Source organism: Neolamprologus multifasciatus, chromosome 22, assembly GCF_963576455.1.
Source record: "Neolamprologus multifasciatus chromosome 22, fNeoMul1.2, whole genome shotgun sequence".
Lineage (NCBI taxonomy): Eukaryota > Metazoa > Chordata > Actinopteri > Cichliformes > Cichlidae > Neolamprologus > Neolamprologus multifasciatus.
Window position 1 is genome coordinate 7232422 of NC_140459.1, and position 16723 is coordinate 7249144.

General features: G+C 44.2%; 1 protein-coding gene across 4 annotated transcripts in view; it reads right to left on the reverse strand.

Moving 5' to 3' along the window:
- macf1a (microtubule actin crosslinking factor 1a) overlaps positions 1-16723 on the reverse strand; it is a 118918-nt gene that overhangs the window by 69101 nt on the left and 33094 nt on the right. For 3 of the 4 annotated variants that reach the window (XM_085148438.1, XM_085148436.1, XM_085148437.1), the window contains 13 exons: positions 6441-6590; positions 6057-6290; positions 5708-5887; positions 5447-5620; positions 5108-5275; positions 3746-3937; positions 3481-3654; positions 3114-3237; positions 2808-3007; positions 2343-2660; positions 2084-2250; positions 508-664; positions 294-405 (listed from right to left, as the gene is read on the reverse strand). In XM_085148438.1, the coding sequence (XP_085004564.1) occupies positions 294-405; positions 508-664; positions 2084-2250; positions 2343-2660; positions 2808-3007; positions 3114-3237; positions 3481-3654; positions 3746-3937; positions 5108-5275; positions 5447-5620; positions 5708-5887; positions 6057-6290; positions 6441-6590 (2350 nt within the window). Of the gene's footprint in view, positions 1-293; positions 406-507; positions 665-2083; positions 2251-2342; positions 2661-2807; positions 3008-3113; positions 3238-3480; positions 3655-3745; positions 3938-5107; positions 5276-5446; positions 5621-5707; positions 5888-6056; positions 6291-6440; positions 6591-7474; positions 7763-7954; positions 8099-8184; positions 8401-8562; positions 8719-8833; positions 9781-9811; positions 14970-16723 lie in introns of all 4 variants that reach the window. The other variant, XM_085148439.1, reaches the window with a different exon arrangement.

Below are 16723 nucleotides of genomic sequence, written 5' to 3' on the forward strand. Positions count from 1 at the left end.
CGTCGTAGCTTGGCTGTATCACAGGAATGTACCGCTGATTATTAATACAGATTCATTACACTTGTTGTTTTTGTCGTCGCCTTCCTGCAGTTCTTAATTCATGATTTGTGTTTCATATCTGTTTACCTCAGGTCAAATTACTTTATAAATCCTCCGATGATTCCCCCCCCCCCGCCCCCACACCATCTGTAATTCTCACTTAAAAGCGCTCTCATGCGTAAACAAAGTCATTTAAACTGAAGCAGAGTGTGAGAGTGCTTATTGATTGGCAGCTTCTGCATCCTCGTTCTTACCCATTTTGGTCTGAGGAGCGGTGATATCGATGATGAGCGATTCCAGCTCAGAGCCCGTCTTGTTTAGCTCTTGAACTCGGGATCCCTGCGACTCCCAGTCGTGCAACAAGTCCTGAAGTCATAAAGCATTTTAAGGAGTCATTTCAAGTAGCATGGATATATTTTTTCCCCATGATTCACATTGTATGAATCATTTACAACCAAATTAATTAACCTTAAGCTGCTGAACTCTCCTCTGCAGGCCCTCGGTGTTGAGGTTGGCCTCTTTGGAGGGCAGCTGGTCCTGTGCTGTCTGAAGCCACCTGACGAGGGAGCCGGAGAGGCCGCGGAACTGGAGCAGCTGTTGCTCGCAGGCCTGAATGGCAGCAAACCTGTGTGTGGAAAAACAGACGATGAGGAAGGAAGACGACAACGTGAAGAAAACAAGTCGTAGACAGAGACCAGAGAACGTACGGAGAACCAGAGCAGGGACAGTTCTGCTTAAAAAACACATTTTTTAATTTTCATTTTAATGTAAAGTAATCATGTGATCCATTACAGTATAAACAGTTACCCACTGTAATTTTTTAAAGACAGAAAAATGCCCAGACAAAACACTGCTGACATGAACCAGCCAAGGTCCACGCTGGCCTGGAGGCAGCATTAACACAGCCTTGACCTCCCTGTGCGTATGTGATCTGTGTCGGGCTAAAGCTGGAAAAGTGCTGACTGCCTGCAGACAAAACAGCTCTGAGGAGACGTCTGGCATGGAGCAGTATCATTATCACGCTGCTATTTTCTCTCCCTCGGGATTCGAGGCTGGGAGTTATCCGAGCGGGCAGTTTATAGGACGGACAATGAGCCATGTGAACTCTGCTTATATTAGTACCCCGGTCAACACATCAGTTCACACTCATTTGAATACAGTAGGCTCACACAGACAGACACAGTACTGTACCCCAGTACTGAGAAACATCACGTAAGATTAAAACAAACCCACATCCTACAGTACGTCGTATGAGTGCCGTTTAGCCACTATAAAATTAGAAATAATATGTTGATTTTACAGAAGGCTGACCGCCCCACAAATCTGAACTATAATCCAATAAATCTGCACCAGACTGATGGTATTTATAAATTCCCAACCCCCTGCTGACAGGCTTTAAGTGTGGCTGCTCACTGATACAACGTCAGGCCTTGTAGGCATAGCAACCGGTGCCTCGTGAAGGTTACAGATTTAGAAAACAAAATTTGGAAACGGCTCCACTCACACAGTAAGTGTTTTAAAAGTAGATAAAACTCAATCTTAGACGGATCAAACCACATCCTAGGTTTGCTCTGAATTCATCTCCAAGGTCGTCTCATTTGAGGTAAGTCTAGAACGGGCTGACATTTTTATGATTCACACATCTGGGAGCAAATGGTAAATAAAGGAGCCATGGTACTGTTCAGAGATTTGTATCTGGTGCCCTTTTGTGTATTTTATAGTGAACCTGGCAACTGATGAGACAGGAGCTGCATCGTCCTCTTTTAGGAAACTTGCACACATGAATTTAAATTCTACATTATACTGTCATAAAAAAAGTCTCAAATTACCAAGTTATCTAAATTTAAAGGGACATTAGCTGTAAAAGTTTCTGTTTTTTATGATTTTTATTGCTCAAAAAAAACAAACACCAAAAAAACAAAAAACTTGTGAGCATGAACTCTTTCCTTACAACACAGTTTGGGTCCCTTTAAAAACACTTGTTCCTTATTCACATTTACAGCTGCACAACCTGAAAGTGCATTTTTCACATTGGTGTTTTTACCTTTCGTTTACATTTTCTTCCAGTTGGTTGAATTCATCAGTGACCTCTTTGACATTGTCCAATAAGCTTTGAGTATTACTGAAGGGTTTTGATTGGCTGAGCTCGGTGCCAAGGTTGCAGAAGGATTTCAGCTGCCCGGCTTCCTGTTCCAGCTCCGATCGGACCTCCTGAGAAAACACACACAGACAAAAATGTTGGACGGAGCCACCGTATGACCAATCCACTGACCTATTAATGAAAATCTGTCGACCCTGCTAACCTCAATGGTCTGCCTGTAGTCGTCCACGCTGCGGTCCGGTTGACCGACAGGACTCAGAGCCTTCACTCGGCTCTGGGTGAAGACCTGGAGGTCTGACCCCAGCCGCTCGTAGCTCTCCAGCTTGGGCAGCAGCCCTTTGAGCTCAGCTTCCCTCTCAGCCTGGCTGGCCTGTGCTGCAGTGAAGCGCTGAGTCAGATCTTCTAAACTCCCCTGAAGGCCTGAAGCCGTGGAGGCGTCTGAGGTGTGAAGCAGTTTGGAAACAGAGTCTCGTGTTGCGTCCACACTGCCCTGCCGGGAGAGTAATTCCTGCCGAAGTTTCTGAACAAGAAAGACGAAAAAAAAAAAAGAAAAAGAGTAGGATGGAGATTTGTTATAATTATAAACCTAAAAAATTCAGGCAATTTTTTTCAGATGTTTTATACTTTGTGAAAAAATTCAGCATTTTTATTTTGGTAATTATCCCACCTGGTTCTGAGTAAGGGCATCCTGTACAGCCTGTGCAGTGGGTTCAATTGGTCCAGGGCTCAGAGCCAGTTTGTCCAACCAGCTCAGCAGACCCTTGAGGCCCTCCTGGACGCTGACAGATTGGGCCACAGCTGTCTGCAGCTGCTCGGCCCGTTCTGAGACAGATGTGGAAAGGGAGTCGAATCTCTTCTCCAAGCCATCTAAAGAGAAAGGGTGCGAAACAAGTCAAGCTGTGAAAGAGCCCAAATAAAGGCTCTGTGGTCTGTGATTATAACTGAAGACGACGTGTTTGGCAGTTTAAATCACCTGCAGCACACAGGATGTCAACAGCTTTCAGGGAAGGAGATTCATCTGTGCTGACCAGATCTCTTCCTGCCCTCTTCACCTTCTCCAGCTGCACCGAGCGCTCTGCCAGCTCATCCTGAAGCAGCTAGAAATAGAGATACCCATAAAACCCATAAATATTTCCTATAATCCTCATAAATATTACAGCCTTTTTTCGTTATCTGAAAAATTAAATGAATGTTTTTCATCATTTCTTTGCATGATATACAGCTATGGAATGAAGACTGCAAACTAGGCCATGTTTTTGACCGTGTCTCAATTGCATATTTTCTCTTTTCTCTGTCATTTTGTGCTCATTAATGCAGGTGTTGGTCATTGCATGCTTCACCTGTACTTGTCGTAGTGTGTTCTGTAGGTTCTGCGGGTCTGTCTCTCCGCTGGCCTTCGCTATGCTTTGGTTCTGTTCCTGAGTGCTGAGCCAGGAGTGGAGGGAGACGACCTCATCCTGGTACTGCTGGTATCTCTCCAACAGGCCGGACAAACGGCTGCCCAACTCTGTTGACTGCACACAGCACACAAAGGTTTTTAAGCATATAAATGAACCAAACGTGGCGTTTAGCACAGTTCCTAATGATTATCAGAACTTCCTTCACCTTGGTGTGTAGAGTGGTGTATCTGTGGTTGGCATCCTGCAGCTTGTCAGTTACCAGCTGCTTGGTGCTCTCCAGAGATGCATCTGAACCACCACCTTGCTCCAGAGCTCCCTGAACAGAGTCCAGAACTTTCTGACCCGAGATGGAAACGAAGCGCAAGTCCGCCTTGTGGCAAATCACATCTTCGGCAAGCTGGAATTACAAATATATTTACAGGTCAATTGGGAATAAATTCACAGATTTTAAGTGGAAAATATCATTTTAAGTCTTCATGGAAAGCACGATTAAATCAGAAGGTCATCAGTTCAAATTTCAAGAATGGGTGGGAAAAACGTGTAAGGAAAACACATAAAACACTGTAAATGTGGTACCAGGGGACTCTTCATGAGTAAATTATCCTAAACCGGTAAAGTGGAATTTCCCTCCCCCTCCCACATGTGAGACTATATAAAAACATATGAATAACTTGAACTGGAGCGTGGAAACTTAGTCACCCATGGATAATTAAAGAAAAAAAACAACAACAAAACATACATTAGCAGCAGTGATTTCAATCTGAGCCCAGCCCATTTACTTCAGTTCAAAGCGTTCGGCTAATTCAATTAAACTGCAGAGCCACAATGCCACAAGAAAACGTGTCTGTCTGGAGAATTTCTTGCTCAGTAGTAGATGCAGTACAGAGTTTGAACTTCTAAAGGTTTGCTTTTTCCTTCTTTTTTGGGGGGGAAGAGGGAAAAAAGGCTTTACAGATGTGCAGCTCACCCAGTGGCATCACCGCTGTGTGTCTATCTGCAGGACTGAGGTCAGCATCATGTGAAAAATTAATTTGATACAACAGCTCCCTCTTGTGGAGAATTACTGGCATCCCATTTGGAAACAGTCCATATGTATATGTTTGTGAGTCAATGCGCAGCTTCATGAGAAACTTCATATTGAAATATATAAAAGCGTTGAACATAACAGATGAAAACAGGTAAGATTTTAATGCTGTAACATGTATTTTCTCCTAGACTTTTTAAAATTGATGCAAGTATCAACCTAGCAGCTAATATTACCTACATACATGCAAAAGGTTGGTTTTATTTTGAAAAGGCTTATTGTCTTAACTTTCACAGTGTAGATAATAACCCAACATGAAGACAAAGCTCATCTCTGCACCCCTGCCTGCTGAGCTCCGATGATTGTTCTCACAGTATTGTAAACGCTGGAGATGCTTTCGCTCTAGTGTAAAAACTATGTCATAACATCATTTCCAAATTATCTTAAGCATTTTTTTCTCTTTCTGTAAAAAACAAAAAACCTTTCATAATAAAGGAAACCATCGGTGTTAGCAACGATTGGCTGGACTCTACTTCCAGGTACCTTTCTGTGCTCGTCTAGCCTGCCCTTAAGTCCTTGTGCATCTGTTTCTCCTTCGCCAAGAAAACGAAGATCCCGTTCACTTTGTTCCAGCCAGGTACCCAAACTTCCATGTTCCTGGAGGAATTTTGTCAGCTCATCTTTCAGAGCCTCAGACTTTCTCAGACGGTCCTACAAGATAAACGATACAGGAGAGGCAGTCAGTTACCACAGGGGCTAAACACAAATCATTAATGCAGCCTCATTAAGTTGCAACTGAACAAAAAAGATATTCCTAGACAGTGCACATATTATGTATGGAGAATAGCACACTTTTTATACACATATTTATACTTTTAGTACCTGGCAGCTCTTCAGTTTGTCCTGGTGCTGAGCCTGCAGCTGGTCCAGGGCAGCCCTGAGTCGCTGTTTCTCTTCAGGAGGAACTGTTGTGTCAGGCTGCTCCAAAAGGGACCGAGTCGACTGGGTGATCTGCAGCAGCTGTGCCTGCTGAGCCTGGAGCTGCTGAAGCTCCGCCTGGCAGAGAGATGATATCGGTCAGAACTCTGTAATATTGTAAGGCATTTAAATCAAAATGTGCCAAACATAGATCAGAGAGTTAACCTGTAGCATCTCAGTATGTGACATCACAGCGCCCTCTGGTGGTGAAAAAGGCAAATCAATAACATCCTGGGCTGCTGAAGATCCAGCTAGAGTCTTTCCAGGTTGGTTAAGGGTGGACAGTTCATTCAGGAGGGAGTCTATATGAGTTCGGGTCTCCTGTAGTTCCTCCACTGCTTTCGCCTGGAGAGGAGAAGACGTTAAATTAAAACCTAGTTGCTTTAAATGTTAGGTTTTAACTTTTAAAATGTCGTTAATGTATGAAAAAATATGTTCAGAAATGGGTAAAAATAGTTTTAACAAGAGGATTTTTAAAATTCTGACAGATGTGTGACCACATTGCTGCTCTTACCCTTTGTGTGTTCTGCTGCACAGTGTTATTAATGGCCGTGTCGAGCTCGGACAGCGTGGTGTTGGTTGAATCTGTCAGAGCACTGTACTGCTCCTTCATTCTTGTTAGCGCCGCCTGGAGGTTCTCCCTCTCCTCTGGGCTCAGGGTTTCTCCTTGCTCTGACAGGAGCTCCTCCACAGACCTGATGGCCTCAGCTATGCCCTCGCCTTTAGTGTGGAGGTCTTTCTGGACTTCCTGAAGACAGAAACAAAGAGAGAAACATTCCCTTAAATATTAAGGATTAAATGACTAAAATTTTTAATGATATAAGTGCGATATCCAGAATTACTGAGCTGAATCTTATGCACACAAACAGAAAGATAGATTAATGTAGGACTTTCACACCTTTAGTTTCCTCTGCTTCTCCTGCAGGATGTCCACATCACCTGACTCTGCTCCCGGTTTCTGACTGGCCAGCAGGCTGGCAGCTCCAGCCAACCACATGCTGAGGCCTTCCAGTTTCTGAGAGCACTCTGCTTTCTGCTGCTGAACCACCTGAGAGAAATGGAAGAGAGAAGGAAAAGCAAAGATCCAGAAAGAAAGAAAATGTGAGAAAATGTGTGGAAAACTGATCCTGACCAAACCTCGTACGGTCAAGTCCATCATAAACACTTCAGAAACAGCCCACTCGTGATTTTGTTTTACCATTTTTATACCTCTTAACAGAAGCACAGAGTAATAAGATGCTATACGTTTGTAGTGCACATTGCCAAGCTTTGAGCAGATTGTGTCCAGAGGTCACACTTAAAACACACACAGAGGCAGACACACATACACATTTACATCAACGTGTCTGACAAGCAACAAACGAACAATACAAAGAGAAATCAAACAAGTATCTGTTTTATTTTTGCTGTTTTTCCTCTTTCTCCCAGGTATTCAGATGAGACAAGAGGAAAAACAGTGACGCGCTGTAGCCAGCAAGGCTTTACTGAGATCAGATCTTTACCGCCGTGACACAAGCGATTTTCTTCAGTGGCAATCTGGAACAGCAAGGCAAACAGGTTAATAATACACATGTTATAGAGACATGCAGAGGAGCAAACACACTTGCATAAAAAGTTTCGGTAGTAGAAGTGAGGGTGGTGATACTGTCAAGTAGCAAAGCATTTGCAAAAACAGCAGCAGTGGTCCGAGTACAAAACCGAGACGAGGAGAACAGGTCTGAGTCGATGTGTAATGACACTACAAGCTGAAACTGTGGTGGAGGTTAGCGAGATTATGTTGGGCTTTTCTAATCTGACACATCAGATTTCATGAAACATTAGCTTTTTTAGCATGATGACAGTTAACAGCATGGCAACAAACGATGTTAAATATGAAAGCTAACCGAGTGTTCGCGCAGCGTTTAAAACCATCTCAATCATCGTTTTCCAAACCTCTCTCTCCCTCGCACTCTGCCTCTCTTTCTCTTTCTCTTCTTCTTTCTCCTTCTCTTTGCGCTGCCGCTCCTCTTCCCTGTCTCTCTGGGCTGAGAGGGCGTCGGCCCAGGCCTGGGCTTGACCGGACGCTCTTTGGAAGGCCTTCTGCAGCTGCTGAAGCTGCCCCAGAAGATGCCTGCTTTGCTCAGGGGCAAGGTCCTGCGCCCGCTCTGAGATGAACACCTGAATGTCAAACACTACGTTGTTGACCTCGCTAGAGCGAGCCATCAGAGAGGACTGGAGCTCCTGAAGGAAAGTTTCACACAAACAAATGAATGCTCAGCAGAACAAATCAGTGAACCAGTGTCCGCACCCCTCCATATGATCCATGTTTACAATACCAAGCAATAATACTGCTAATTATTTAAATCTACAGGTTCAAAGCATGACAAATGTATATATGCTTATAATACAATTTCTTCTTTCTAGAAAACTTGCCTTGCAAAGACTCAGCTGCTGCGTGAGCTGATCTGAACCGTCATTTTTCTTCTCTTTCTCCATCTTAGTCTCTGTCTCTGTCAGCCAAGACAGCAAGCTCTCCACATGCTGTCCCAGTGACTTCTGCTCAGCTGTGACTGCATCCTGAAGGAAAAGTCGGAGCACTGTCAGTGATGCCTTTGTCTATTATATATGTGTGCTACCCTCTGTTATTTATCTGTTTCTGCTACCTTATAAGAGTCTCTGTGGTCTCGTAGACTTTGCAGAATGCCCTCAGAAAGAGCCCTGGCAGCCTCGTATCCTCGAGCCAAGCTCCGCCCATCCTTTTCCAGGGCCAATAGGAGTTGAGGAGGAACATTTTTCGGTTGGGGCTTCAGCAGTCGCTCAGCCGCCTCCGCCTCTTTGTTGATCTCAGGCTCCATGTCGCGCAGTTCGAGGTCCAGCGTCTGCGAGACAGATTAGGAAAAGAAAACAAAAGTTTTCTTGATTCTTGATTAAGACACTAATCCTTAAATCCTGTCTTGTACGGAAAACAATTTTCCAATCTAACCTGCAAAGCAAATTTAAGCATTAAAAGCAGCGTGCATGTTTGTGTGTGTGAATTTCACCTCAGTCTGTCTGATGATGTCCTCCAATGTGATGAGGCTGCGACCAACAGACTGCTGCTGCTGCTGCTTCAGTTGGACCTCGATGTGTCTAACCATGGAGAGCAGGGCTACCATTCGCTGGTCGTGCTCCAAGCATTCTTGACGCATTAATGATGACTGTGGGAACAAAACAAAACACACTTTAAAGATGCTTTGACCAACCGAAGGGCTTTAAAATAAATAAATAAATAAATAAATAAAATATTTATAACTTCACAAGTTTTCCTCTTGCCTTGCCAGTCACAGATGATGTTTCCTCTTTCTTTGACACCTGTTGGGGACTCTCGCTGGCGTCATCCTCTGCCCAGGTCTCGGTGGTGGTCGCAGACTGTGGGACTGCAGGTGATTCAGACTCAGCTGCAGCATCTTCTGAGAGCAAAGCCGGCGTCTCTGAAGATTCAAGATGTTGCTGTTGGTTTTTTAAAGATTCTGATGCAGGAGTATCGGTGCTTTCTTCTTTGACTGGTTGGTGCTTTTTCTTCTTTCTGCCTTTGCCAGCTGTTTTATCAGGCTGTGGATCAGAAGCTGTGGGCTGAGCTGTGGACAGAGCTGTGGACTGAGTCTCCACTTTGTGTTCAACGTGAGAAAGGTCAGCTTCGATCACACCTCCAGTGCCTGAATGGGATTTGTCTTTCCCGCCACTGATCTCTTCCGCTTGTACGATGTCCTGCACGTGATAACTGGGCCTCTGTGATTGATACAAATGGGGTGAAGTTTGTTCAAGAGTCTCAACTGTTGGAATAATAATTGCAGGGGTCTCCACCTCAACTGTCTCTTCACCAGCTGAAGGTGAGAGGACATCCCCCGTTAGTGACCGACTCTCAGAATCTACCTTCTGCTCCTGAATCAAACCTGAGCTTTCCAAATCTGTTCTTTCCAGAGTGGATTTTGGGGTAATTTCTGTTGCAGTCACTTCCACTTTTTCCTTGCTCAGTGCCTTCTCAGTATCAGGCTCAGCTTTTTCCACTTTCAGCCTCTTGGATCTTTTGCTCTTCTTACTTTGTTTACTAGGCGGAGCTTCTCTAGATTGGACCGATGCAGCTGTCTTAATATCTTTTTGTGTCTCTTCCATTCCAAAACTTGCATCCTTTTCTTTTTCATTTGAAGAAACTTTCAGCGGTTCAGCCTCCGTGGTCTCCTCGACCAACGGTTTCTCCACAGGCAGATTTTCTTTGACTTCTCTCAGTTTCACTTTTGTCCACCTTGACACTCATCTCTTCTTCTTTACTTTCTTCAGATAAACCATCTGATGTCTTGACAGTGTCTTTTACAGCTCGACTCTCCACTCCATCCTCCTTAGCGTGCCGAGTTTGTGCCTTTACATCACTAACAGTTATACCTTTACCCTCCTTCTTCCCCACCTCCTTGCGCAGCGCCTGCAGCTCCTCAGCAGCCTGTTTCTCACTGACGCCTTTTTCAAACACCTTTTTAAGAATACTCTCTTTGGCCTTCAGGATCAAGGCCGCTTTCTCAGTGTCTGGCAGAGGGGATTTCTGAGGCAGCTCATGCCCTTTCCTTTCCTTCACCTCCTGAATGCTCTCTGGTTTTTCTGGTTGCTGAGCGACAGAATCCTTTTCTTCAGACATCCCTTTCATCTCCTCTATCTTATCAGCCTTTGCTGTAGCTGTTAATATTTTATTCGCCTCTTTCTCTGGTTCAGCGATTAGTTTTAAGGCTTCTTTCTGTCCCTGTCTCACCAAATTACTCTCAACCTCAAATTTCCCATCAGTCCTTATGCCTTCGATTGGCCCTTCAGAAGCTCCCTGACCATGAATCTGTGATTTCATGTCTACGTCTTGTGACGCAAGCTCAACTGTAGTCGCATCCATCCATTCCATCTCCTCCTCAGTTTGATAAATTTGAGATGCATGCTTTATCTCTGAAGGGTGTGTTTCGCCCTCTGTCTCTTTACCTTTTCCCTTCTTTTTAGTTTTCCTCTTCTTTTTGCTTTTGTTTTCTGACTCTTTGGAAGCAGATGTCAATAACTGTGCTGACTCTTCAGAACGAGGGCTGGTTTTGATCTCTAAAGCTTCAACCTTTAAGGGCTTCTCTTTCTCCACCACTTGGACCTTCCCTCTTATGCCATCATCTTTCTGCACTGCCACATCATCCTTTCTAGATTTCTCTTCGCCCAAATTTGACACTTCATCACCCTCTTTGCTTTCCTTGTCATCAATAACCATTACTGCCACAGGACTCGTCGTCTTAGGCTTCAATCTTCCATCCTCGGGAACGCGCTCTTTTTCCCCACCCTGCACAGGTTCCCCATTGACACCTGTTCTATCCTTTTCCTGTAAATCTTTGTCAGCATGATAGATTTGTGTCGGCTTGACTTCTACAGAATCTCTGATAATGCTTTTCCTTTGTTCGTCATTTATTTGCAGTCTCTCATCTGCCTCCTGTTCAGGAAGACTCTGTGATTTAGTGGTGTCTTTCGGTGGTTCGATTTCTTTTATGGCTTGCTGGATTCTTTTCTCAACATTAGTTGCAAACTTAAATAAGACGTCCATGGACTCGTCCGGCTGCCTTGAAGTCTTTTCTTTCCCTGACTCAGGTTTGTCCACTTTGTCCTCATCTGGAATCGTGTCATATAACTTTAACTGATCTGAAAGTACAGATGTCAGTGTTTTCTCTTCATCTTGCACTGCTTCTCTCTTTGAAGGTGGAGATTTCATGGGCTCCTCAGTGTTCACATCAGACCAGTTTGATGGACTGTCTGGACTTGATGCTGAAAATTTGATAGCAGGGCTGTACGTACTATCTGATGAGGCAACGGGTGTAGCGCTTTCTTCACCACCCTCGGTCTCTACTGACATCACTTTCTCCTGAATCTCCAAAGCCACATTGTTAGATATTAGTCCTAAAGCAGTTGCAACATTGAGACTGGAGACTCGTTGTCCAGTTGAAGGATCAACTAAGCCTCCTTTCAAAAACTGGTTTGTAACTATTTCTGTGACCATATCATCTCCAACTAAACCTCTCTCAGAAGCTTCAGGCAGCGAGAGCCTTTCTCCAGTTCTGATATCAACGATCCCACCGCTGTCTGCCTGGCTTTGGAGAAGTCTAAGTGCTGGAGCTGGATCAACTTTCTTTAATGCAACTGCTTTGGGAAGGGTCAGTGTTTCCTTTGATTGTTTATCCTGAACACCACGGAATGGTTTCACCTCCAAGAAGCGTTTACCTGTTTCAATATCTATCTTACCCTGGTTTACAAGTTCTGAATAGGGCACAATCCGTGCTGTTTGGGGGTCAAGCACTCCTTGAGTTACTGTGGTAGAAGCCATGACTTCACTGGCTTTGTTCTCATCTAGAAGACCCTTAGTAACAGCCTCTGTCAAAGTAAGTTTGATTCCAGTGTCAGGGTCTGAAATAGCTCCAGTTGATGCTTGGAAAACAAAAGCTTCTGGGCGATGTGAAGGACTGACTTTTCCTTGGTAGACCCACTCAAGTTCCTCTAACCCAGGAGCAACGGACCGATCTACTAGTCCTCTATCAACAGCATCAGAAACTGGAAGCCTCATGCCTGAAGGATGGTGAATTATACCACCTTCAGCCACTTGCCTAGCCAAGACCTGATAAGCCTCCTCTGGTCTAATTAAGCCTTTGTGAATAGCTTGTTCTATAGGAACTGGAGACTTGGACTCTGGGTCGAGAACACCTTCCATCTGAAGCTGCAAACTGGCTTTCTTGAGGAATGTTGAGGAATCTGCATCCTTTCCCTTGCATGCCTTCTCCAGTGCTACAAGTTCTTCTCTATGATCGTCCTCAATCAGCCCCAGGTTTGCTGCTAGAGTCACAGAGACTTTCTTATCCCTACGCAGGTCAACAATCCCCCCAGATGCCACCTGGGCTTCCAGAAGTCGAGAGGCTGTGTTGGGATCAATCAACCCTGCCTGAGCTGCCTCCCTCACCCCACAGATCTGCCTTTTCTCCACATCAACAACCCCTGCAAGGGTTTTATCTGACTTTAGGACACCCCACATTAGATCTTCATCTAGTAAACCCTCCTGCATAACTTCCTCCATGGTAAGTGACTCCCCACTGATGGCATCTAGGAAGCCCCCAAACAAACCAGCTTGAGCCATTAATTTAACAGCTGTATGTCCAGGAAGGACACCCTGGGCTACTGCCTCATCTGGCAGCAGCTTTTCCCCTTCTTCTGTCATTAGACCTCCCTGTTTGAGCTGCATGACCATCCTCTCCAGTTCAGCATCCTCTTCTTGCTTTTCCACTACTGCTTCAGAGATATCAACTTGTGGTTTAGCTTGCTTTGAGTCGGTCTCTTTTACAGCCACATTTTGTTTTATCATTTCTGATTCAGCCTGGGAATCTTTTATATCTTTCTTTTCTTGGGATGCTGTTAATTTAACATCTTCATTTGGTTTTTCCCCTGGGATGAGCTCTTTGAATGTCTTCCTTTCAACATTATCCTCTGATTTGAGTGGTGCTGTGGCCATTTCAATAACTTCTGTTGCAGTTGTACTTCCACTGTCTCGCACAGGACTATCCATGGGTTGGTATTCAGTTTGTATTATTTCATTTGGGCTCTTTGTTATTTCATCGTTGAGGTATTTAGCTGAAGCTAAACTGTCCCAACTGGTCATTTCTTTCTTTTGTTCATCTACCTTTTCTCTTTTATCACCAGCAATTTCATATTTAGCTGAAATGGCTAAATCTTCTTCTATGGGTTCTGATGGTTGCTGCAGTGATTTGTTGTCTCCTTCCCCATCATGCATTTCTTCTAGGCCACTTCTATTGTTAATCTCAAAATCCTTACTTGGTGTGACTAAACTGGAACTGTCGTTGACACCTTCACTCACTCCATTACCTGCCAAACTAATCTTTTCCCCCATTTCCAGTTTATCTAGCTTATCTGTAGCCATACTGCTTAGCGGCTCAACCTGACGAGCAGATTCTCCAGCAACCATGTCAGCGTCCTTGATCATTATCATTAGCTCAGGGTCAAGCAGCACGAGGCGCTTTCCAGAATGAGCATCTACATAGCTGTGAGTCATGAGGTGAAACAGCAGCTTGTGTTTGGCTTGTTCTTCAGGATCCTTCCCATTAGTTGATGTAGTTTCCCACACAAGGCCTGTGGGAGATGATGGAGGCAGAGGAGAGGATGGAGGAGAGGAGGAGCTAGTGGAACCCCAGCTGTGGCGGTTTAGAGATGGGTTACCTGACTGGGTCATGTTGGAAAGAACATCTGGTATGTGGATTTCTTTGAGAAAACTGACCGCACTGGGATCTAATTCATTTTCAGCAGTTCTGTTCAGGGGCAGCACCTGAAGGGTTTCTGGGTTGTACAAAGCCCCAATGGCATGTCGTTGTCTCAGGGTGCTCCTTGCTAGATCCCCCGAGATCACACCTTGTTGAACAGCCTCAGCAATGGGTAAAACCTCTCCAGTTTCAGGCCAGAGCAAGCCCATAAAAGTCCAGAGAGACTCAAGGACCAACAGAGCCAAACGAGGGGAGAGAAGGTCCCTGCGAATACTCTCTTCTAAGTCCAAGCGCTCTCCACTGAAAGGGTCTAGAATGCCCCCATTTTGCAGTTGACGTGCTAACATGGCACAGGCTAGATCCTGGTCCATAAGCCCATGGCGAACTGCTTCATCAACTGTCAGTCGATGGCCAGATCGCGGGTCTGCAATACCACCGGCAAAAAGCTGAGCTTCAAGAAGTCGTACAGTAACTTTCCGATCAATCAGTCCCTCCTGCACAGCACGGAAAATACCGACTTTTCTTCCAGAACGGAGGCAAACTGTTCCTCCAGGCTGCTGCTTGACAGGGAAGAGAAGAAGCCCTGAATCATCATCGAGAACAGACTGGAGCTGCAGCTTGCAAAGATTTACTTTTTCAGCTGTGTTTGGATCAATCAGCTCTCTGTGTTGTAGTCTCGACTGGAGCTTGGTAATAATTCTGGGAGACAAAAGTCGCTTGTCTTCTGCTTGCTCCAAACTCAACATTTTTCCAGTTGAATGTCTCAATCCTCCAGTGTTCATCTGGAGTTGGAGGATGCGAAGTCCCACTTCCTCTCTGATTAGCCCAGTCTCCATGGCTCTAACGACAGGCAAGGCATTTTCTTGTTGTTCATCACTCACAGTCTTGGTGTTTTCCACCAAATACAGGGCGCTCTCAAGCTCAGACAGGGACTGTCTGGTATGGCTGTCAATTAGGCCTCGAGTTAGAGCTTGCTCCAGTGAAAGTTTGACAGGAGAGTCAGGTTGAAGGAGCCCACCCATAATGAGCTGGGTCTCTAGCAGAACATGGCAGGTGTCCTGGTCAATAAGACCACGTTGAGCTGCTCGAAATACTGGGAATGTTTCCACTGTACTCAGGTCAATCACTCCAGCAATGGCAATCTCATTCTGCAAAAAGAAAGAAACCAAAATCCCAGTTGATATTCATTCTCTTTTCTTTATGACCAGGCAGTTTTAGCCAGCACGCATATTACGTAATGTTAATTTGTTATTATGTGACACTACACTATGACAGATCGTAGAATCAGGAAAAAAAAAAGAAGGAAACCCACAACCACTTGCCACAAAACAGCTTATCCATGTTTAAAAATGCCACTATAAATATTTCTGTTAGCAATTTGATAATTTATATTTTTGATTTGTTTTAATTTCTATTAAATTAAAAGGCATTTTAATACTTACCATCACTATTCTAGGACAAGCAGTAAGCATGCAACAAAGCATATAGTAACAAAAATGCAGAAAGAAGCTCTAGATAAGGGGAAACAACAGCAGAAAAAGGAACACACAACTATTCAGAAGTTGAGGAGAATAAGAAAAACTACACGAGAAAAACTTAAAGGCAACGGTAAGAGAGAAAGCGAGCGCTACTTACCGTTTGGGCCCGTCCTGCTGTGCACACACTAATGGGCCAGTTTATGGCTCGGCAGAGCGAGGCGCGACAGGTGAGAAGCTGGTTGTTAGCGTTCTGCATGCCACTCTTCATTCAGACTCCTAACACTGCTTTGACGTCAAAACCTCAAACTACCTAATAATAAACTGAGTAAGGTACAAACTGAAACTATACTAAACCATGACTGCTCAGTGAAAGCTGATCGGGGGTGGGGCAAATATGTGGCAAATAGTGAAAAATAACATAAATATTTATCAGTATTTCCACATTTCTGATAGTAAGTTTATCTGCTGATTTGCTGATTATGATTATTATTGCAGATTTGTATCTTTAACTGCATCACACATTACATAATACATTTCCATGAGACTGGATGGCACTAAAACTAACCATGCAGCTGTTCTAACCTGCAACCACAAAATAGACTAATGATGTTTTTTGCTAAAGCATATAGTTAGGGCTGGACCAGGTGACCCTGAATCCTCCCTTAGTTATGCTGCAATAGATGTAGGCTGCCGGGGGATTCCCATGATGCATTGAGTTTTTCCTTTCCAGTCACCTTTCTCGCTCTCTATGTATTAACAGACCTCTCTGTGTTGAATCATATCTGTTATTAATCTCTGTCTCTCTTCCACAGCATGTCTTTTATCCTGTCTTCCTTCTCTCACCCCAACCGGTCGCAGCAGATGGCCGCCCCTCCCTGAGCCTGGTTCTGCCGGAGGTTTCTTCCTGTTAAAAGGGAGTTTTTCCTTCCCACTGTCGCCAAAGTGCTTGCTCATAGGGGGTCATATGATTGTTGGGTTTTTCTCTGTATCTATGAAGCGCCTTGAGGCGACTTTTGTTGTGATTTGGCGCTATATAAATAAAATTGAATTGAATTGAATTGAATGTTTATCAAAGTCCTGTTTTGCTTTGTTTTCTGATCCTTGGATGTCCACAACTCTCCGTTGGCAGCTGTTAGTGATTTTCAAGCAAAATGCTGGTTTAAAAGTTTCACACATTAATAGTATGCATTAGAACAAACACAAAAACGTCATTCTCTCTCACACACTCTTGTGATCTGGACACAACATGCTCAAATGGTGAAGTTGTTTTTTTGATTTTTTTTGCATAGCTGGCCTTTGGTGCACTTATACTCTAAAATACAAAAGTGACTTCTTAAAAAGTTCTACTTTACCTTTTAGTGAGCATTTTTAGTAAAACCATAAAACATTTACACAAAAATCAACTATGAGTGCAACTGTTAAAA